The sequence below is a fragment of the Hypomesus transpacificus genome, chromosome 11 (assembly GCF_021917145.1).
Source record: "Hypomesus transpacificus isolate Combined female chromosome 11, fHypTra1, whole genome shotgun sequence".
NCBI lineage: Eukaryota > Metazoa > Chordata > Actinopteri > Osmeriformes > Osmeridae > Hypomesus > Hypomesus transpacificus.
Window position 1 is genome coordinate 2,875,303 of NC_061070.1, and position 23,048 is coordinate 2,898,350.

The 23,048-nt window shown below is 43.3% G+C and overlaps 5 protein-coding genes across 5 annotated transcripts; all 5 read right to left on the minus strand.

Moving 5' to 3' along the window:
- Nucleotides 1–2,214, minus strand: si:dkey-23a23.2. Its single transcript, XM_047029320.1, has 7 exons — nucleotides 2,118–2,214; nucleotides 1,896–2,012; nucleotides 1,678–1,805; nucleotides 1,362–1,562; nucleotides 1,038–1,252; nucleotides 693–911; nucleotides 1–525 (listed from the first exon to the last, which is right to left on the minus strand). The coding sequence occupies exons 1-7, from the start codon at nucleotides 2,163–2,165 to the stop codon at nucleotides 119–121; spliced, it is 1,335 nt and encodes a 444-aa protein (XP_046885276.1). The 5' UTR covers nucleotides 2,166–2,214; the 3' UTR covers nucleotides 1–118.
- A 13,747-nt stretch (nucleotides 2,215–15,961) lies between these two features.
- Nucleotides 15,962–16,868, minus strand: LOC124474264 (histone H3). The gene has a single exon (XM_047030241.1). The coding sequence runs from the start codon at nucleotides 16,780–16,782 to the stop codon at nucleotides 16,372–16,374; it is 411 nt and encodes a 136-aa protein (XP_046886197.1). The 5' UTR covers nucleotides 16,783–16,868; the 3' UTR covers nucleotides 15,962–16,371.
- Nucleotides 16,869–17,368: 500 nt separating this feature from the next.
- LOC124474266 (histone H2A) lies at nucleotides 17,369–18,067 on the minus strand. Its single transcript, XM_047030243.1, has one exon. The coding sequence runs from the start codon at nucleotides 17,836–17,838 to the stop codon at nucleotides 17,452–17,454; it is 387 nt and encodes a 128-aa protein (XP_046886199.1). The 5' UTR covers nucleotides 17,839–18,067; the 3' UTR covers nucleotides 17,369–17,451.
- Nucleotides 18,068–18,527: 460 nt separating this feature from the next.
- Nucleotides 18,528–19,307, minus strand: LOC124474256 (histone H1-like). The gene has a single exon (XM_047030233.1). The coding sequence runs from the start codon at nucleotides 19,262–19,264 to the stop codon at nucleotides 18,647–18,649; it is 618 nt and encodes a 205-aa protein (XP_046886189.1). The 5' UTR covers nucleotides 19,265–19,307; the 3' UTR covers nucleotides 18,528–18,646.
- Nucleotides 19,308–20,706: 1,399 nt separating this feature from the next.
- LOC124474271 (histone H2B-like) lies at nucleotides 20,707–22,981 on the minus strand. Its single transcript, XM_047030247.1, has one exon. It carries the CDS (start codon nucleotides 22,517–22,519, stop codon nucleotides 22,145–22,147), a length of 375 nt encoding a protein of 124 aa, XP_046886203.1. The 5' UTR covers nucleotides 22,520–22,981; the 3' UTR covers nucleotides 20,707–22,144.
- Nucleotides 22,982–23,048: the final 67 nt, after the last annotated feature.

Here is a 23,048-nt window from a genome sequence, read left to right on the forward strand (position 1 = left end):
ATTTACATAAGTGTACATGTATTGTTAGTCCAAGCAGGTACCCCAGTACTGGGATACACACTGGGCCTGTTGATGTTGTAACAACAAGATGTTATGTCCTCTCATCCACATGAGTATTCTACTCATCCAGCCATTTCAAGTCCAGGCCCTCTCCTCGGAAGAACTTCCTCTTGGCACCGTGGTCAAAAGAAAGTTCAGTGTTTGTGTCAATGTCCTTCACAGCCCTGAAGAGGATGGCTTGCTTGTCACCTTCTCCTGTGTTGAAGACGCAGTGAAGTGGCTTCAAGTTGCTCTTTTTTGAAGAATGCTTGATCCTTCTTCCAAAAGTGTCTGCTCCGTGACACTCACATGGACTGTGGCCATCAATGCAGAGTTCCGTCTGCCCAGCTCTGAAGAAAAACAGGCCACGCATGTCTTCTTCTGAGTTGTGGCTCATCATTTCTCTCCCCTCAGCAGCTGTGGTGATGATTCCATGGTAATCGCAGACAATTGCACCTTCAGCAAAAGGCTTGGTTGTAACCACTCCTGTAATAAAAAGAACATGACATTTTGAATTAGATGAAAATAAACAAATAGACATTACATGTTGGCAAACATTTCAATGTTTTTCTTATGGATGGAACGCAACGTGATAAAATGATTTTCAATGTTCATATTTATCCCCTTACAAGAAAAATGAAAGGTTTTCTTACTTAGCCCTTTCTCTCCACCAAAGTCTTGGATGACCAGGCCTTTCCAATTCTGCTTAATTGTTTTCTTGTAGGTGTGAGCATCACCCTCAATGGACAGTTTGGAGGCTGGTTTCCACGCCTGCCGGAACTGTTCTGGAGTTGGATGGTTGGCTGTCCACCCTTGCATCTTAATCTGTCTATCCAATTTACTGGCTGATGGTTTCTGATGGATGTATTTTGCTGAAAAAAATGATCAAATAACCTCAGTCATGTTAGTAATTTATCACACTAAATAAATTGCCATGTGTAAGTGATTTATTGATTTGGTCAATGTTGTATTTGTGGATTATGGATTGGAGTACTTACACAGCAGATGTTCCTGTCTCTGGAGATACTGGGAGAATCGCCACTTGTCATAAAATTGACGGCATTCTGGGAACCCTGCAGTGACCCTCTTCCTTTTGCCTGGTGGCTGGCCTTCTATGGAAACTGGGAATGTGGTGATGAAGGTAGAAAAGTCTTTTTCGGCAGGCTCGGAAGGCTGATTGTCCTTACTTTTCGGAGGGCAGGTCTCTAAAGTGCTTTAAAGATTAAGGAAAATAAGGATTAAAATAGGACAAATGAGGACAACTTGGTAAACAATTGTGATATCGAATTAACATGTTGTTTTGTGTAAAATAAGATGCTTACTCATTCAACGATTCCAGCATTATACCTCTGGCCAATATAACCTCCGGCAATCGCATTTGATAACGCTTGAAGGCCAGAGAACTGTTGTGGGCTATATAATGTGCCATATCTTCCTCCTTTTGGCGCTCCATAAATTTTGCTGATGCCTGTGCCTCAGCAGCCCTTCGGACCTCAATACTACTGGCAGGTTGGAGTTTGTAGCTGCAATATGAACATTTGACATGAAAAGTTAAGTGTGCTGTGTCTGATAATAGGAGAAAATACAAGAAAGTGTTAACATTTACTCATCAGCAAATTGATGTAGGTAGGAACATACCTTTCATGGAGTCGAGAGACGTCGTTTGTGACACTGTGAACAGGTTTGCCATTGGATGAAATGAAAAACTTGTCGCAACTATCCTTGAGGTATCCAGGGCGAATTTCCTCGTAGTACGCCTGTAACCACTGTGGGAACAAGAGAGACAATTAGTTGACTGCAAAACATTGTGAGTAATATATAATTTGTATCATACTAAAATAGCCAAAGGGACTTACAGCTTCCTCCTCCAGTGCCAAGGCAAGTGTAACGATTGGTTGAGTTGTTGTTCTGTTGTGACAGATGCCAATCACAGCCCTGCTACCAACATGCTTTCTACTCTTCCAATCTGTCACCTGGAAAACATTGAAAAAAATATTTGAATGCATGCATTTCTAAATAACCATGCCAGCATATTCTGGGGAAAAACTCCTTCAAGCTGTTACAATAGATGCACTTACAGTCATACCCCCCACAACTCCTGGAAGCTGAAAGTGACGCAACACCATGACCGCTTCACAGTAGTAGCGGAATGACGTCTTTTCACCTTCAGAGACATCGGATTCATCCATTAACTTCTTGAAGATGTTCAGAAAGTCTGCCTTTGCAACCTTCAAAATGTCCTGGCAATCTGCAACGCTGCGCATGCCATCGGATAATCGATTGTTTCTAAATTAAACAAGAAAATAATAGAGAAAACGGGAGACGGGTTATAACACACCACACTCAGGATTGCAGTAGTAAACAACAAAGACATTAGTGGTTATAAGACAATACAGAATGAATAGTACTTACTTCATGGTGACCACTGCATGTGAATGAACCTTGGCAACTGGCTTTCTCAGCGTCTGCAGCAGCTCCTTGTACGCTTGGCACATGGAGTGGAGCTTTGTGCCTTCCTTTCCCAGATCCTGCTTTGTCTTCAGGAATTCTACGAACCGTATCATGTTCTTGATGTAGTTCAGAATGGTGGCTGTGCTCATGTCTGTCAGTCGTAGTCTTTTCAAGTAATCTTGTGTCTCTATGCTCTTCTTGAGGAAGTCCAGATTTGGCTCATCTCCGCAAGGCTGCAAATAGCGCAGGAATCTTGACACGTTGTCAACCTTTGAGAGAGACAATGAGAAATAAATGTTAGCGTTAACATCGTAAGAAGAAAGTATACATATGGAACACTGTTGAAATTGGCTGATAATTAATGTGTAAAGAGATCTTACCTCCTGTTGGCAGTTGGAGACACTGAGACTGTCCGTGAGGTACCTTTTGAAGTCCAAAATGAGACTGGCATCCTCTGGAAACTTTGAATATAGACCCGCCTTTTGCATTTTCACCCGCACGCTGGTGGTGGTGGGGGGAATAATTAAATGATTGGAGAATTAAAAAAACAAAGTCCAGATCCTAAATTCGAATTCAACATAACACACGTAAGTTACTTTACTTACTTTTGCCAGGAAGGGTCTCCTGTCCTCTCATCCGACGTGCCAACGCATTTGTTGGCAGTTACTGAGGTGCCAACACATCTAGTGGCAGTTGCTGAGGTGCCGTCACCTGCAGAGTCTACGACCATGGTCTCAGGGGATAAATTTCTGATGAAGTACTTCCTCACAAGAAGCTCCTTCACCAGGGCTGAACGACATTCCAGGTGGGGCAGCATCTCACAGATACGGTTGTAATCCCAATTCCTGCTCCGGGTCCAATCCTTGGTGGAATCCTTGGCCTTCTGCACCTCAGACGCTCTTTCTTTTGGTGTACTGTTTTTCATACAGACCCTGGCCAGGTGTATAGTCAACTTGTCCTGTGGCTTTTGGCACCGCAGACAGTACACAAATCTGCGATCAATAGACCTTCAAGATGAACACAAAAAGGTACAAAAAATACATTCATAACAGTGAAATAAGAAACTCTTACAATCAAAATGCAGAAAATGCCATTGAAGGAAACACACAGTTTTGATGTAATAAAATCAGTCTTACCTCTTCTCAGTTTGTTCAGCCATAGTGAAAGTAGAGTTGTGAATGATTCTTCAGGTAAGCAGGTAGAAGTTCAGGTCAGAAGGTCAAGATAACTAGATAAGCAGAACTGTACAGTGCTTGACATCTCTTCTATTTATACATAAATATCTGCCAAGCTCACCTATTGTGATGTAATGATAGCTGTACTTAAACTGAACCAATCAGATTCATTAAATATATTCTGGGGGCGGGGCTTACAGCCTATAGTTTAGCGCCTTTTCTAAAGGACTAACCAAGACAAGGACAATGAAAAGTGTGGCAAATAATTTACTTTGTAGAGTAGGCTACATTTTAAACACAAAGAGATGTCCTTCAAATCTCGGCTACTAAAATTGGAATAAAATAACGAAGTAACAAATGTATTCGGTTAAGAGACTTCTGGTCTTTTTTCTAGTCAACTCGATTACTTTTGGGGGGCAGGGTTCACAGCCAAGTTTTTTTTTTAAACAGAGGAGAGCACTGAGCACACCACTGTTTTGAAGAGGCATAACTGAGAAGAGAATTCCAGTGAAATCAGCATGACATGTGAACCTTCGGCTCTGGTTTTTGGGGGAGTGTTCAACGAACAAACACTCTTCAACTTCATCAATGGCATCCTGACACAGGGGCTGGGGTAGATTGTTCACCGGCTTGGAGCGGGTTCTTCTTAGCGTCAGGCTAACCTACACAAAACAGAGCGGTCCTCATTCGCTTTTTAAACTTTCAGGATAAGCTTGTCCAAGGTGAACATGGTTGCCAGGTCCAGCAAAAATCTTCAGACTAACGGTGCACAAAACCAGCCCCAAATTCCTAAACACAGCCCAATGTGTTTGGGAGTAGGCCTACAACAGAGGAGTTCATGCATTTATCCAATAGATGCCTCCACACTTAAAATAGAAAAATATATTTCATTATCATTTTGATAAAATTAAATGTATTATAAATCCTGGAATCTAGTAGTTTTGCTTCTAGTGTTAACCTGAAAGGATATTGTAAACAAGATAGGGAAATATTGTAAGCAATTGTATTTGTATTCTTTCCAATTTCGATGCAAGTTGGTTGTAGGCTATGTGGATGTCTGTGTAGTGTACATGTTTCTGGTTCCACACTGTAAGGCTGGGTGTCACCCTGCCCCCCACCTCTCATATGCTAAAATATTGAGTTGCTGGACAGAGTTGTTCTACTTGATGGGTCTCACACGTCCTATAGGGCTGTATTGGAAGAGACCCGAATGATCAAACCCCTTTGTCACTGGTCACTAGGACATTCATCTGGGACAATCGTTCATTTGCACCAGAGGGACTGTAATGCTAAATAACAATCACACCTTCCTGCACACACCACTGGAGGAGTAGCCTAGTCTCAACAGTTGAAGAGGAAGGTGAACTGAGGATGACTGAAATTATCATTAATAGATTTGTTCATGTAAACACAGTTCTGAACAGCTTTTAATGTCATGTTAGATTTGGTATTGTGTCTTATTTTATGCATCACATTCTAGTAATATGTTTAGTGTTGTGAAACATATTTACAGAGTTTGCGCATGTGTAACGGGGGTGTAAGATACGTGGTCTTGCTCTGCCAGGGCCGTCGTTCGCTGCCATGGGGAGTCAAACCTGCCACCTCTGGACTGCCAAGTGCAACCACTACCAACTACGTCAAAGAAAAGCTAGCTCTTTGTTGACGCGGGTGGCCTGTTACATACCTGAGGAGTGAGTTTCACCGATTCACACCGGTTACACATGTAGAAGTCAAAAATTGTGTTTCCATATTCGTCTTGCAAAAGCGTCACATTTGGTCTACTGCGCCACTGAGTAAACCGTCGATGGTCCAATTTGAATGTGTATGCGTGAGGCAATCTTTCTTTCATATAGTCGGTGTCCCTATTTTAATATGCAGGTTGGGTGTAGGCTTATAGCCCTACAAGACAAAGCTATAGCCTACAAGTCACTTCAACGAGCTCCGGTGCGTTAGGTGCCTAGTCATTGTGATTACCTCTGTTAATGATGTAGTAATCATGTAGTAATGATCTTACTAATAAACTTTAATTTAGCATTTAAAATGATACTGGTTCACCTTAGCCTATCTCTCACACTAACGAGTCCATCTGAGTCAGAGTCCACCATCTACCTAGCCTGGCTGCCAGCCCAACTTCTCCCAGCCCACAAAAAAATTTGGTCGGGAAGTTGGGTCTGGAGGGTCTCGTATAGACCAATTATTTGTTTGTAAACAATCGGGATGCGCGCGCAATGTGGCTGCAGAAAACCGGGAAAGGATATCATTTTAAATGGCAAAAGGACCACACGGATAACACAAATAGTTAAGATTTAAAAAGACCAAAAGCGTCGAGGAGGACATGCCTTTAGGAGAGAAAGCGATTACCCAATGATCTGTCGCATCAGAATTTTGATTTGGGTCACGAAAGTCTTGAAATTTGAGTGAGAATGTCGGCCGGTACAGACCGCATAGTCAAGCGGCAACCATGTCTTCACGTTATGTCACAAAGTTCATAATTTTACACTTTTACAGTCAATTCTACATTTAAAAAGTCGAGCAGGGCAGCTTTCAAGAGATATGGGAATTCTGCTTTTAGTCAGCTGGTCCGATTATTTTTCTGATTTGTTTAAACTGGCAATCTGAGTGAGACTACATCCCAGTTACACTGTTTTGACGTTAGCCTCAGTCAGACTTGCTCACTGGCAGTGTGCACAATGTTGTATTTCACTCCATTCTACACCAGAAACGTCAGTGAGGACTGCCTAAAGTAGATACGAGTCTGGTGAAGATAGCCAGAATCTCGGATTTCTTTAACCTGTCTGTTTCATTCGTCATTTGCCTGAGAAAGCGACCTCCGTTAGCCAGGCTAGTTTTGCCCGATCACTTAGACAGGCTATATAAGGGTATCGGGGTCAAGTGACTTTTGTGCATAGACAAGTGAACGTAAATGTATTTGTCCAAAGGCCAAGAGCCTCAAAAAGTTAATATCAAGCCCTGCAATCCAGTGGCCAGAGATGTATGATGACCTGAACGACACTCCAAGAGTAATAGAACGGGGAGAAGTCTTTTGCAACCCACATGCGCAGTTGAGCCTGCTTGACAGTTGTGTGACGTAGGGTGATAATTGGTCTATTGGCGAACAACTACAGAAAACCTGAATCTGGGCGTACCAATGAAATTGCCAGGGCAGGCTTTATATGATGATGGCCAGATGATCAACAGTAACGTAATCAACAACGTCATGAAAGAGCGCTTGGGTTGAATTCATTTTCAACAAACAACATATTACGTTGCTCTGATTGGTTGTAGGTCTATCCAATTGAGCGAAGAGGCATTTGTTTAACGAGTTCGGTTGAAACACGCCCCGTAGTCTCAGCCCAACGGAGAGTTTTCAGACTCATATTCTGACTAGAAACATGAGTATGACAACGTCAGGCTACCATCTACCGGTAGTTTTCTGTTATTTCATGACAGAACTTGGACACGACGATCCTGCAGTGGGAAGATACGGGGCCCAGGACGGAAAATGAATGATACAAATAAAAAACACTAATCATGGATTATTGTTTTAATAAATCCACAAATTAACAGCGCCCGCACAGATTCTTCAAGTTGCCATTAAAACAAACTGGTAATGGCATTTTCTTTGTTGGCTCCCTATATAGGATAATATATTGATCCATGCTTCTTCGATCTCAGTAGACTTTTTGTTATTATAGTAATCAGGTATTGTTTCAGTTACAGTTTGACTTTTTGGCTTTGTGAGTTTGATAATGCAGATCCCACATTTGTATTGTTCAGATGTTTGATTGCTGTAGCAGGGACCCTGATGTCATCACTGGTCTCCTCTCTATTTGATGCCATCGCCGAAACTCATGTCTGTCTCATTCAGTCCTTGCCTGTGTTCTTCTCCACTAAGACATATTGTCAAAAAAACACGATGTAATAGATTTTCCATATGAGTTTTTCCATATTAATAATATTAAGAAATTAATCTGTTGGTATCAAGTGGCTCCACCTAACCTTCCATCTAATGTTAGACCTACTTGTTGCCCTCCCCTGTCTTTCCTGATCCACCATCCTCACACATAAATGAAATGAACTCACTGTTAAATATAGCAGCCTAAATTCAATTCTTGAATCAGCCTAGTGATGGCATCAGATAAGAGAACTATTATGCAGTAAGGTTGTGCTGCTGTTGAAATTACATTCACATTTTGGATTTTAAAAAGTACAAATACAGAGAGCCACTTAGCACAGACCTTAACAGAGAGACAGAGATATATGACCGTGTAATTACTTCCATGTCACCCAAAATATGTAACTAGCCTATAGCTTGTATGGCTGACAGCACAGCGGTAAATCCGCTTTCTCTGTAAGAGTTTCCCATGTCCCAATCAGATTTGTGAATATAATCCCTAGCTGTGTATTGTCACCTTCCATGTTGTCTGTTGCTTGTGAGGTGTGGAAACACTTTGTTGCTTTAATAGATTATGTCCTTTTGCTTTTTGTTCTATCTGTCTGCTATTTCTTGGTTGTCCTATGTTGCCCTAAGTGTGCTCACTGCTCAATGATTGTCTGTATTGTAATTGTTTTGAATAACCTGCCCAAGGACTGCGGTTGAAAATCAGCCGGCACTCTTACTAAATGTTGATTAATGTGCACTGTTCCTGTAAAAATAAATAAACTCAAACCAAACCATTGATTAGAAATTTCACTGAAAGAAATGCTAGAAAGATCCCATCATGCTGTCCATCTGCAGGTGCACAGGGAGATCTCCCCCCCCCCCCCTGCCACCATCACCACCACCCTGTCTGTAAATTACCCGCTTGTATAAACCATAAACGTAGTATGGAGAACATGGTTTGAAAACGAGTGTAAACTGAAGTCTCTCTCTCCCCCACACAAACCTTTTAGAAGGGTTCTCTTTCAGGGCTCCAGTCCCAGACACCCTTTATCCCAGCTGATAGAGCTGCAGGTAACACACACATACAACATTTTCCATATAGCTAGAACCAAATTACATTAGATTAATAGTAAAGTGTGAAGTAGTAAAATGGAGTTGGAGTCAGAAAGTGTCTCCATCTGTAAGGCTTTATTATATCCGTCTGCATTTCACATGTGCTCTGCGTGAATAAAACATAAGATAAATGCTGAGTCCCATATGGTGTACCATACCAAGGTCAGATATCAATGTGATGACATATCTGTATATAATTTGGCCTACTTCTTATCTCAAAATATATAGACCAATTCTTTGTTTGTAAACATTCGGGATGCACGCGCAAAGTGGTGCAGAAAACCGGTAAAGGATAGCATTTATAACGGTAAAATGACCACATGGATCATAGTTAGATAAAAAAATATTTTAAAAAAAGGTCGAGGAGGACAGACTTTAAGAGAGAAAGCGATTCCCCGTTGATTTGTCACATCAGAAGTCTTGAAATTTGAGTGAGAATGTCGCCCGGTAGACCGCATTGTCGGGCGGCAGCCATGTCTTAAGGTCATGTCACAAAGTTAATAATTTTACAGTTTTACAGTCAATTCTACATGTAAAAAGTCAGAGCAGGCCAGCTTTCAAGGGATATGGGAATTCTGCTTTTAGCCAGCTGATTATTTTTGTGATTTGTTTAAAACTGGCAATCTTAGTGAGACTGCACGTCCCCGTTACACTGTTTTGACGTTAGCCTCAGTCAGAGGGTCGCTCCCTGGCAGTGTGCACAATGTTGTATTCCACTCCATTCTACACCAGAAACGTCAGAGAACTGCCTAATGCATATAGGAGCCTACTGAAGATATCCAAAATCTCCTAAACTCCTCCTAAAACAAGCTCTTCTCCTGTATGGCCCCCCTAATGGTGGAATTGTAACCAATAAACAGAATTTACTCGGGTTGTGATAGCAGTTTACTATCGATCCAGTTTTATTTAACATTTGCTGGACTGAAATGCGTCTTACTTGATCACAATGTAGGTCAGGAACAACATAAAACAGTAAACCTTAAATCACATGGAAATGTGATTATATCAATTCGAATAAAAAAAATATATATATATATATATATTTCCCCTTTTTAGGCAGTTAATCAAATACTTAAATGTCTGAACAACACCCTGTTATTCAGTACAAAAATACCTGAAATAATGTTACTCGTCCTCTTTAATTAAATGTCTCTTTCTCAGTCCATGAAAACAAAGTGGATACCGAACGGTCTTCTTATAGAACAAATCTTGAAGTGTCCTTATATTGTCTTTAGCAACAAAGAAAATAACAAAATAAAGTAACGTGCTGGCCAGCAATAATATTATAGAGCTCTATGTGTGTGTGGTGGTTTAGTAGTTTTGCCTGCAATCCTCAGGATATTCAGAAGATGACGACGGCTCTTCACGAGCTCACAAGCCACAGGTAAGCACTCAGGAAACAGCGGCAGCGTCACGTCAATGTTCATTCACTCGGCGGAGTTCCTTGCAAACGATCTTCTTGTGGATAAACGTTGCCGACAGACTTCCAGATATTATCCAAAGAAAACCGAATACTTTGTACGGTAAATATTTCACTTAAAAAATACTTTTAACAAGTTAAACTCCAAAATTAAACAGCAAGAGAATCACAGCTGAACCACAAGCTGCTTGCAGGCATAGATATATTATATAAACACTAGATGTCTTACGGTGGAGTCTAGAACGTCCGCACATGGCGGCCATCTTGCTTCAGGGAACTCGCTCACCCATAACATTGGGTCGGTGCTACATGTACTTTTTAAATAACCATAACTTGCTCAATTTTTCAACCGATTTTTTTTCAACGGTTTGGTTTGTTATCAACGTCAGAGATGTAGCTATGCCATTGCAAACTTATGAAAAATTATGTAATAAAAAAAATGAATAGAATAGAAGTATGCAGTGGCATAGTGTTTATATATATCTATGCTTGCAGGCATTGAAGAAGAGAGCTACCGGCGAAAACTTCGTCTCCAAGGTAACAATAACACACCGTAAAACAGCAGTCGTAAAGCTGCCGCAACATAAAGTGGTCGTAACCCTTAAAGAGACACACACCAAAAACAGTGATAATACAGAAAAGCATTAGCTGACTGAAAATATATCTGGGTTACAGAATCACCTCCCCATCTCCATCAGGGACATTGAGTGTCTCCCCACCTTCAAGGAAAGGCTCAAGATGCACTTGTTCCGGGAGTACAACGGCACTTAGGAACGATTGGCTGGACCTGATGTTAGTTTCCTCCGGGAACACAATGACTCTTATTGAGAGACTTGTTGCTGTTGTTGGTTGTTGTAAACTGTCTTAAGATTATTGTACCCGCTGTGAAATACATTATTGTTGCTTGCTTTTTCCACAGGTACATTCTTTGGGACTTATTTGGTTTTGACAATGTATGCTTCATGTTTTGGCTACCTGCAATGTTTAGGGCTATCTCGTTGTTATGATCAGTGACCTATGCACTTTTGTAAAACTCTCTCTTGGAAGTCGCTTTGGATAAAAGTGTCTGCTAAATGCATACAAGTAAATGTAATGATGATACTGATTGTAAGTATCCCCCCTAACGGCTGGTGTCTCCCCTAGGATACCCTTGTGGTGATGACAATGATGAGGAAGAGTCTTTTTTCCATGTCTATCTCCAGGGCCTGGACCAATTTTTGCTATTTCTTCATTTCTCTCTGGTACTTTTATAAACCTCCCATAATTGAATCCATGATTGAAATCAGTGTGTATGTAGTGTTAATGTCAAAAGATACCCAAAAGAATGCAACAACTGAATTGCAAGCCAACTCTTGTCTCAAGTGCTGAGGAGGTTAAAACAGCCATTGTATTATATTAATACATTTCAATTCTCTCATTTACTTTACGTGTACTTTAAACTAAGCAAAATTATTTAGTTTCAATTTAGCTTATCTTGGGAATATCACCAAACTTCTGAACAAATCAAGCCTAATGGTATTTCAGAGTTTGTCAAACTTGAAAAAGGGTATTTTGAACTTACATTTAGTCATTTAGCAGACGCTCTTATCCAGAGCGACTTACAGTAAGTACAGGGACATTCCCCCCAAGGCAAGTAGGGTGAAGTGCCTTGCCCAAGGACACAACATCATTAGGCACAGCGGGGATTAGATCCAACAACCTTCTGATTACTACACCGCCTCCCTCACCTCTCAGCCATCTGACTCCAACTAAACAGAAGGGTTAATACTCCAAACATCTGGTTTTACAATAATCAAGTCCTATCACAAACCGATGAAACATATACATGTACTTTATTTGTCATTCTGTATTCTGTACCAAAGGCTTTGAAGGCTACTTTCCACAAGAAAATTCTGAGCTGTTGTCTCTCCCATCCACCCAAATCACAGTGGACTGCAGCGTATGATCCGCACTGCTGAGAAGGTGATCGGCTTCAATCTGCCTACCCTCGAAGACCCTGAGCAGTCGCGGAGCCAGAGGGGTGGCCGGGGTGTCATTCGCCAAAATGTCATTCGATATCCCTGGCAATTGGATGCTGCTTGACATTTAATTTATCTGGTTAAAAGACGCGTTTATTTTAGCACTTGGCAGCATTTTTTTTCAACCGAGGATATTTCCACAATTTACCAGTCAGTCACAAATCACTTCGCCAGCGTCTGATACAGCGCTAGCGACGGAAGACAAGAGCATCATATTACAGTTATCGTTTTTACATTTACATTTTAAATGTATTCATTTTTCATTTAGCAGACGCTTTGATACAAAGCCACTTCCAAGGGAGAGCTTTACAAAGTGCATAAGTCACTGATAATAACAACGAGATAGCCCCAAAGCATTGCGGGTAGCCAAAACAAGAAGCACACATTGTGAACAACCAAAAAATAAGTGCCAAAGGGAAAACCATAAGAGCATGTAGTTAAGCAAGTTACAATTAAACAACATGAATCTATAAGTGCAAGTGTACCTGCATGCAACAGTAAAATAGAATAAAAAAAAGGTTAAATAAAATGGAGTATTTGGCAACGAATAGCCTACAACAGTTTAAATCAGCTACCACTATCCAACACGAGCAACGAGTCTCTAAGCAAGAGTCACTTTGATCCTTGAGGAAACTAGCATTGGGTTCAGCAAACCATGCCTAAGTACCCTTATACTCCCGGAACAAGTGCGTCTTGAGCCTTCCCTTGAAGGTGGAGAGACAGTCTGTGTCTCTGATGGAGGTGGGGAGTTGATTCCACCACTGGGGGGCCAGGCAGGAGAATAGCTTGTGTTGGGACCGGGCGGTCTTGAGCGGTGGGACCACCAGGCGGTTGTCTGAAGAAGACCGTAGGTGGCGGGTGGGGGTGTAAGGCTGCAGGAGAGACTTGATGTAGTCGGGTGCAGTCCCGTTCACTGCTCGGAAGGTCAGTACCAGGGTCTTGAATCTGATGCGGGCCGTGATGGGTAGCCAGTGGAGGGAGATGAGGAGCGGGGTAACGTGGGAGCGTCTGGGTAGATTGTAGACTAGGCGGGCTGTTTTAAGGTTTAACATTGGGGTTGAGGCTTCCTGAACAAAATGTTATGAACGTTGAGCTGCTGGGATGGAGAGCCATAGAAAAAGATGCATATTGGCAATGCATATTGGTTACATAAGATTCAGATAATTAACAGCCTACTGTGGTGTAGTTGATTCAATTTCGTTTTTTTCCTTTTAATTTATATAGCACACTTTTGAAACAACAACAGTATCCTTTAGCTATTCGAAATCTATTGAGATGACCATGACCTGACTAGCTAGGTCAGAAAGGAACAATCGTCCAGGCATAAGATGAAGTTTCCAAATTGACGTTTATTAACCACACGGTACACAGGCTACATTTACATTTAGTCATTTAGCAGACGCTCTTATCCAGAGCGACTTACAGTAAGTGAGGCAAGTAGAGTGAAGTGCCTTGCCCAAGGACACAATGTCATTTGGCACGGCGGGGAATCGATCTGGCGACCTTCTGATTACTAGCCCGACTCCCTCACCGACTCCTCACCGCTCTGCAATCTGACTCCCCAGGCTACCAGTAAGCCAAACAGCTGTTTGGCCATAGCCCATGTTAAATAAAAGAAAGGTAGCCCACCAAACGACAGTGACCGTCTCTTGTGAAACCCAGATGAAACAGAAAGAACAGACGCTAAACCTGGTCTTAACTTCGAATGCTCCATTCCCCCTGCCCAACCCTCCTCCATGCCCCTTCGCCAACCACCAGGATGCCCGGCATCCGAACATTCTCGGCAGGGGCGTCATTAGACCCTTTTTACTGGCGCACGTGCCCCAGTATAAATCTGCTGTGCCCCAGTAAAATCTAAATTTGATATTCCCGGAAAAAAATCTACGCAGTATCACAATCAACGCTTGTAAAAACACAAAACGATGAAGGCAAAATTCCATGTTAGCGCGCTCTTCTGACATTGCAAAATAGCCAATGCAGCACGCACACAGAAGTCCAGGTGTCGAACTCGGTACACAAGTCAGTATTGAAGTAGGCTAAGAAAACATTACACAACTAAAGAACGTTTCTAAATGATAGGCCTACCGATCATCCTATTTTGACTAAAGCATAAAAACATTATTAAATGAAGTTCATGAAAATGGTATTTCCGCTCAAATGAATGCGAAAAAAACGTGTGCGCTCGCAATAACTATTGATGTCCCTGCCAAAGCTGATATCAAACTTGCGCCCCTGAACTGTTGTACAGTGGGTTAAGCAATGGGAGTTTCTATAGCCTAGTAGTGCATTGTGCGCAGCACAAAATATATTAATAGGGGCCTGTGCCCCAGTAGAGTTTCATGTCAAACAACGCCCCTGATTCTCGGCATTCCCGTGATTAGCAGACAGCAGGGTGATTGGCATGTCGGACCGCGCGAAGAGTACTGGTAAACAACCAACTAACAGCCTAACATATGACACCTAGTGATGGGCATTCCGGCTCTTTTGGCCCCCGAACGGCTCTTTAAAAATGTTTTAACTATAAATTTGACTATGATAGGTGTGAAAACAATTTGAATTAAATTATGAAATTAAATCATACTCGACCTTAACCACATATCTTTAAAAATGCATTGATTTGTCATGGCTCTCCCCCGAGTTTGACTACTCGTCTGACTGTGTGTGAGTTGGCTCGGCCCTCCCTCTTGCAGGATTGACAGGAACAGAATGTGAGGATGATCGTGTGCGCCCTTAAGCCTACAATTATTTTTTAGTTGTTCTTTGAATTTGTCAATTATTTTAAATACAATTCAAATTCATTATTTCATAATCATTTAGTTTGTATAGGCTTTATTAATCTATAAAAAATACAGTCGGCTCTTCAGATATGCGATCCAGCTCCCGACGTCCACCTTCAAAAGCCGGCTCTTAGAGCCGGATCGTTTGCGAACGACACATCACTAATAACACCAACCATAGACCCTAGTCCTTGCACCACCCCAAGACCTCAGAGCAGCTCCCTCCCCAAGGCTAGAGGCACCAGGTCAGAGCATACTAGGCAGTAGAGAATTTATAATACATTACAGTACAATTCATGAACTGTCATCACCAGCTGCATCACGGGCACTATCCATAATTCCAGTTATTAATATTTGTGACATCTTAATCACCAAGTGCATCACGGGCACTGTGCATTAGTGAATAAAGTAACGTGAATAATGCTTGTACGACTTTATAAAGGAAGCATGTATTAAAGTTATGTATTGTGCTTATTAAATGTATGTGTTATGAACTTAGACGTGTGCTCAGGCTTAAACATTGTGTCTCACACAGGGTGTGGGAAACAGTCTGTATTTTGTGTCGTTATCTCTCCATTTCAGAAGCAACCTTAAAACCGGGCTGAGACAGCAACCGAGCAGGTGGGACGTGTAGGCAAGAACAACTCCCTACTGCTCAGGAGAACAAGCTCAACCCTCTTTTATCTTTTTTTGTTTTTTGTGAACTTTGTGAACCAGCCCAAACTCACATGCCATGTTAAGCTTGTGTTTGTGGGCAACACGTCATTTACACTGCTTAGACGCCAGGCTAAGGTTACACACATTACACACACATTTTCAGTCTTGGTCTGTGGACCCCCTGAAGTAGCCCTGGCCACCCCATATATAAAAGTCAGGTTCCGCCACTGACCCCGAGGCCAGCGGGAAGATTGTGGCTGACTCCTCCCACCCTGGACACGGTTCCATCTACACCCCTCTGGCAGAGGGCTGCGGCCCATCAGGACCAAAACGCCACGCCAAAAGAACAGTTTCTCCCCGTCCGCTGCTGGCCTCTTCAAAAAGGCCAAGGACTCACACTGACATAACACTTGTATCTATACAAGTTTATCCACCACCTATTTCCATGTCATAATGTACTATTTTATATTTTTTGTAACATTTACATACATTTTGTTTTAAATATTAGCTCTTTATTATACTTCACTTACAAAGTCGACATTTTAAATTAAGATCTCTATGGTCATTGTATGCAACATCCTGCTAGAGAAATTCCCTGTTCGAGTTAACTTACACAGCCAATTTGATTGAAAAACGAGCATTTTACATGTACCCTTTTTTTATTCTGCAATGACGGTAGTTTGCTTTCCGAGTGCCAGTAGTTAATGTTTTGACCTAAGAACATGTCAACACGCATGACCAAGAAGTTTGACAGAGAAGGCGTTTGTCTTTTGGTTTACAGTGAGGTGGCTCTTAAAAGAGCCTTTGTGGGTTGAGGCCAATTGATCTCGGGCAGAGACTAGGCGCGCTCTCCGCGGATGCGGCGGGCCAGCTGGATGTCCTTGGGCATGATGGTGACCCTCTTGGCGTGGATGGCGCACAGGTTGGTGTCCTCGAACAGACCGACCAGGTAAGCCTCGCTAGCCTCCTGCAGAGCCATCACGGCGGAGCTCTGGAAACGCAGGTCTGTCTTGAAGTCCTGAGCGATTTCCCTGACCAGGCGCTGAAAAGGCAGCTTGCGAATAAGCAGCTCGGTGGACTTCTGGTAACGACGGATCTCTCTCAGAGCCACGGTCCCGGGCCTGTAACGATGAGGTTTCTTCACGCCACCAGTGGCTGGTGCACTCTTGCGAGCGGCTTTGGTGGCGAGTTGCTTCCTCGGGGCTTTGCCACCGGTGGATTTACGAGCGGTCTGCTTGGTTCTGGCCATGATGCTTGTCTTCTCGTTTCCGAGTGGATGTTAAATCCTAGAGCATAAGTAAAAGTTTATATGGTCGGTTTGTCGTCCGCTGATTGGACTGCTCTCCCGAGCAGACTGATTGGCAGACCGTCGACGCTTTCTCCTTTGGCAATTGGACGCGGGGACCTAGCGTCCGTTCCCGCCCACACTTGAAACCTTCTGGCTCCGCCCTGATCCTTCGCACCGCTGCCCCAGTGGCGGGCACGTAGTCGATTAGAAAATGTGTACAGAACATGCGGCCTAAATGCATACTTGCATTTCTGATCGACCTAGTTCACACCAGTGACAAGCTAAACAAATGCAGCATTAAATGATGTCAAATGACTTGGCATATTGACCAAAGGTAAACGTTTCCTGACCATTCCTAAGGGATGAGCACCGGCTTCTACAATGTTGGCATGCAGGCTACTTGACATGAAGAATGACCAGCGCTGCAACCCATGTAGGTTTACTGAATGGTGGAACTTAAAGGTGTGATTGAAGTGTAGCGATAGCATTTCCTTTATTTACTATGTCTATAATTGAATAGAGTCCAGTGCAACGCTATCTAGTCAAAAGTTCGAGACAATGCGCTTTTGAAGAGTTAAGTGGGTGGCTCTTAAAAGAGCCTTTGGGGAAAGTGAGACCGAGGTTTAATTTTTACTTGGCTTTAACGGCCTTCTCGGTCTTCTTGGGGAGAAGTACCGCCTGGATGTTGGGCAACACTCCACCCTGAGCGATGGTAACGCCACCGAGCAGTTTGTTGAGCTCCTCGTCGTTGCGGACGGCCAGCTGCAGGTGACGGGGGATGATACGAGTCTTCTTGTTGTCACGAGCCGCGTTGCCGGCCAACTCCAGGATCTCAGCGGTGAGGTACTCGAGCACGGCTGCCAGGTAGACGGGTGCGCCAGCTCCCACACGCTGAGCGTAGTTACCCTTGCGAAGCAGCCTGTGAACACGACCCACGGGGAACTGCAGCCCGGCGCGGGATGACCTGGTCTTGGCCTTAGCCCTTGCTTTGCCTCCGGTTTTGCCTCTTCCGCTCATCTTATTGCTATTTCTGTTTAAACGAGAAGTGAAAAGCCTACGTCGGAGTACAGACTTTATAGTCTAGCTGATGGTAAACGGCTTCCATTGGTCACAATGTCAGTTGGGTTTTGATCCAATCGTAGGTGGCGACAAACTCGGGGGTGGAGCCATGCTCTCTCTCCCGCAGAAGGCGCGTTTAGTCGTCTCGTCTACCCACCCTCCTCAACTCTCTATGTTCATCCAGTCGCTCCTCGTTTAAGGCGCCAATCACATACAGTAATGTGGCATGGATGGATGGATGCAAAGTCCATTATACAATCGTCAATCGTGTAGTGAGAACAGTTTCATACATCCACATACATATTTACCAGAGATATAGGCCTACAATTATGCAGTTGGTGATAGTGGTTTTAAATGGGATTTGCACCCTTCCAAGCAACTACTTGCAAGTTGCTAATAGCAGAAGCACCATTTACATACAGTTCCACGAAGCACTTTCACCAATGAAATTCTCATGCAAGTCTTTTTTCTCAAATTATCTAGCTGTGTCATTGTATGTTCTTCATTTGTCACATGGTTTTCTGGCTAGATTATCCCAAATGGGAAGTGCCATTGCAACTAGTCCATTTGTTTTTTTGTATCTTATTTATCATCGTTTTGTGGCGGGTGCATAACAAGTATCACTTCTACCCCTGGTACTGGCTGGCTACTTGTTTTCATATTGGCCGTCCCGGGGATTTAGCACATGGACATGCACTTTTCAGGACAGGTGGGTGGCTCTTAAAAGAGCCTTTTTTGTAATACGGACACAGACGCGGACCAAGGTTTACTTCTTCTTGGGCGCAGCTTTCTTTGCCTTGGCCGCCTTGGGCTTGGCGGCTTTGGGCTTGGCTGCCTTAACTGTCTTCTTGGGGCTCTTGGCGACTGTTTTCTTGGGTGTTGCGGGCTTCTTCGCCTTCTTGGGGCTCTTGGTTGCCTTCTTGGCTGCCGCAGGCTTCTTAGCCTTCTTGGGTGACTTCTTGGCAGCCGCGGGCTTCTTCGCAGCGACCTTCTTGGGCTTCTTGGCAGTCACGGGTTTCTTGGCGACTGGCTTTTTGACTTTCGGAGTGACGACCTTCTTAACAGGCTTCTTTGCCTTGGCCTCAGCCCCCTTGTTGATCTTAAAAGACCCAGAAGCGCCAGTCCCTTTGGTCTGGACCAAGGTTCCCTTGGTGACAAGGCTCTTCACTGCGACCTTGACGCGCGAGTTGTTCTTCTCGACGTCGTAGCCGCCGGCCGCCAGGGCTTTCTTGACTGCTGCCAGGGACACGCCGCTTCTCTCTTTGGAAGCGGACACGGCCTTGACGATCAACTCGCCGACGCTGGGTCCAGCCTTCTTGGGCTTGGCTGCCGCCTTCTTCTTGGGTGCCTTTGCAGGAGCGGGAGCTGGAGCGACTTCTGCCATGTCTAATCACTCGTGGGACGTGTGCGATTTGAACGTGCGAGGCTGCTGTGGAGCGCTGCGGCGATCAGAGCCCTGGGTTTAAATACGACATGAGAACTGTGTAGACTCAACCGCCGGCCCGGTTTCTCTCAGTTGCTGCCATCCGTTCGCACTTGTGTTTTCTCCCGGTGAACAACGGGATAACAATCCCTGCTGGAATTGCACTACGTTCTAAAAGTAAATCGGGCCGCAAGCAGCCTTTTCAATGTTCAAAATAAGACGTTATGTGGACCGGAGGCACTCTGTGTTTTGTTGCGGTAGGCTCAAATCATCGCCGTTGGCCTCGCTGAGGGAGCAATGCGCACCTTGTTGTCGGTGCCATTTGCCCCCAAAAGTGTCTGAAATGGCAGTCGTTTAAAACGGGAAAACGTTTTCCAGTGAGCCACACAATCTGTCTAGAAAGGTAACTGCTTTAGAATACACAGCTGGGGTGCCATGGGGCTTAAAGCTGGTCAATTTGGGGGGACACAAAACACAGTGCGGGGCCGTGGACCGGGTGGAGGTCGGGGAAATCGTGGTCTCCCTATTGCTCTCCCTTCCCTAGTTTTTCATCTCCAAGGACACAATCCTTACTGTAAGTCTAACAGTTAACCTACTGTAAGACTTGTTACTTGTTGGTGTGAGACATACTGTAGGCTAGCGTGACCGTATTCCATGGTGTGTCATGGTGTTCCTGCTCAGAGTCGGACTCGTCCGATCCAGTATATGTTATTATCCATGTTGTTGGTAATGGGGAATGTTTGGGTCTTAAGGAATTTTCATTTATTTCATGAGGTTGGACTAGTGGTTGTCTTTCGTTCCTAATAGCCTGTTTGTATGAGGGGTCGTTTAGGAAATGATTCAGACTGTCCTCACACAGACACATATGAAATACATACGCGTATGTTCACACACACACACACACATCCATACGACGGAAAACTCACATCCACATTATGTGATTGCATGGGGAAAACACATTTACACACATGAAATGGTCAAGTATTATGGATGAGAAAGAAGCTTAGAGAATGTAAGAGTTCAGTATATCCAGAAGTCATTTCAGTCGTTTTTCAGAATTTTTACAGAAACAGGAGCAAGATAGCTTTGAACTAGAACAAACCTTTCAAAACACTGGGTGACCAAACACACAGGTCAAGAAAGGTAAAGCAAGCAGGATTCTGGAATATGATCTAGGTCAAAGATTTTTTGCTGTTGCTTCATTTCTTGGCAAGACATATAACAGCCCTGCCCTGAAATGCACCCCCAATGTAATTTCTGTTCCGTATATCCCGGTATCAAATTGTTCAAATTATTCTGACTGTACATTGAGGGGACTAGTATGAGTAACCAGCATGTGACACTTTCATAGTCAGCAGAGATGGGAAATAACAACGGACAAATACTTTCTCACTGTACTGAAATAGTTCCAGTTCAAGTCTTTTATTTACAGATGTACAGAACAACAAGGTCACACAGGGCCCTGAAATTCTTAGGACAAGACAACGCAAAGCAACCTGGCATAACATGACATATAATTACTCAGAACATAGATTGCATCGATAATAAGCTAAACATATAATAAACCTCACAAAAATACAACATAATATAGGTACAAAATACTAAACCTTTAATACACATAATAACCTACACTGACCTTATGAAACCTATAGTAACCTAAAGACAAGTGGGGTACAATTAGTGCAATATTGCAAATAGTGCAATCAGTAGCTGAACGTGACAGTGTGTTATAGATTTTTCTTGCATCAGTACTTTAGGTCATTATTTATCCTTAATTTTTTTACACAAATATCTATACTTTCTACTTCTTAAATTTCCAAGCCAGGCATGTTCCTTTAGTTTCAATCTGTATTTGGTTGCATGATCAATATTATTTATGGTTATTGATTCTTTGTGCTGAAAAAAAAAGTTCGCATCTTAGATGCGTACTTGTTGAGGACGCTACCATACTCTACTGTACAATATTGTTCTCTGCTTTCATCTACTCTGTTTTAGGCTTCGCCTCTCCTTTCACTGTGTTTCCACAGTGTTAACTCAGTTCCATTCAACTCAAATCCTAAACTTCATTGTAGTCCTACTTGTTTATAGATATTTCCTTCTCTCTCAATTTTCGCCTTTCAACAGGACGCTGAAGTCGCTCGCCCGATAACATTGCAGCCACGAGATAAACTACAGAGCTGCAACAGTGGTGCCAACGGCTCATGGTTACTAATGAAAATAACAGCCAATGTATGCACTTATTGAATATTGAAAGAATGATATATGATAAGCAAATGTATCGATAATGTATATCTAATTCACTTAGGCTTGTTGTAACCTGGGCTACATCCGTTGTTGGTACACTCTTGCACTTTTTGAGGTTCATGTTGTTTAACTTGTGCAACTACATGCTCTTATGGTTCTTCCCATTGGCACTTATTTGCGGTAATCTCGTTATGATCAGTGACCTATGCAATTTTGTAAAGCTCTCCATTGGAAGCCGCTGTTTAGGGATTGATATGTTAGTATTGCACTGATAGTAGCCGATTTGTGTTCATCATACATTGCTATCGAGATGTTGCACCGCAATCGGTTCCTATTTAGGCGTGGTCCACCATCATGCATCATACAGGGAGAAACGAATAATATCATCCGAGCAATTCAATGGCGTTTAATGAGGTGATGTTAGGGAAGAATATAAACTTTCGTCTGTATAGAAGAGTAGAATAACCTCTCCTTGTTCACGAAGGTTAGTATATAATACAGGAAGACAATCAAGCAAATGTGATGGACTTTCCTCAATTTTAGAGACCAGTGGGTGGCTCTTAAAAGAGCCTTTGGGGTGAATTTGAAAGAGGCAGTTTACTTGGAGCTGGTGTACTTAGTCACGGCCTTGGTTCCCTCGGACACGGCGTGCTTGGCCAGCTCACCGGGGAGTAGCAGGCGGACGGCGGTCTGGATCTCCCTGGAGGTGATGGTTGATCGCTTGTTGTAGTGAGCCAGGCGAGACGACTCTCCGGCGATACGCTCGAAAATATCGTTGACGAAGGAATTCATGATTCCCATAGCCTTGGATGAGATGCCGGTGTCGGGGTGGACCTGTTTCAGTACCTTGTACACGTAGATGGCGTAGCTCTCCTTCCTAGACTTTCTGCGCTTCTTCCCGCCCTTTACGGCGGTCTTAGAAACGGCTTTCTTGGAGCCCTTCTTGGGCGCGGGCTTTGCTGGTTCAGGCATTGTCAGTTGTCGTTGCTTCTCAGAAACGAATGATGAGGGCTGGTTGGCTACCCGGTTTATGTACCGGGAGACATGCACATTTTAAGGCACGCCTCCTGCTAGTCGCAGCACACAGCTGGGAAGTGAATTTTGCAAGATATTCTGAAATCTACTGCGCGTGCGTGGGATTTACCGACCCCTCTTATCCTTCAGTAATCATAAACTGACAGTCAGGATTACTCAAAGGATATATTTGAAACCATTTTACACTTCGAAGTACCTTTTACACTTCAAGGGATCAAGCTCGGAAGTTACGACGAAATCTCTGGGCAGTTTACCGCCTAGTTGAACCCGAAACACGTGGTTATTGACGTCAGAAGCTTTGTTAAGTTGCAGTACAATGCAAACCCCCATGCATCCAGGCTTGAGTCAATGTTTTCTACAACTGTTTTAATAAAGCATTCATTGAGCAGATGCTACTATCTAAAGTGACGGACAGTACCGGGTGATTTGAACCCATTGCATCTCGGTAAAACCTGTCCGGCTAAGA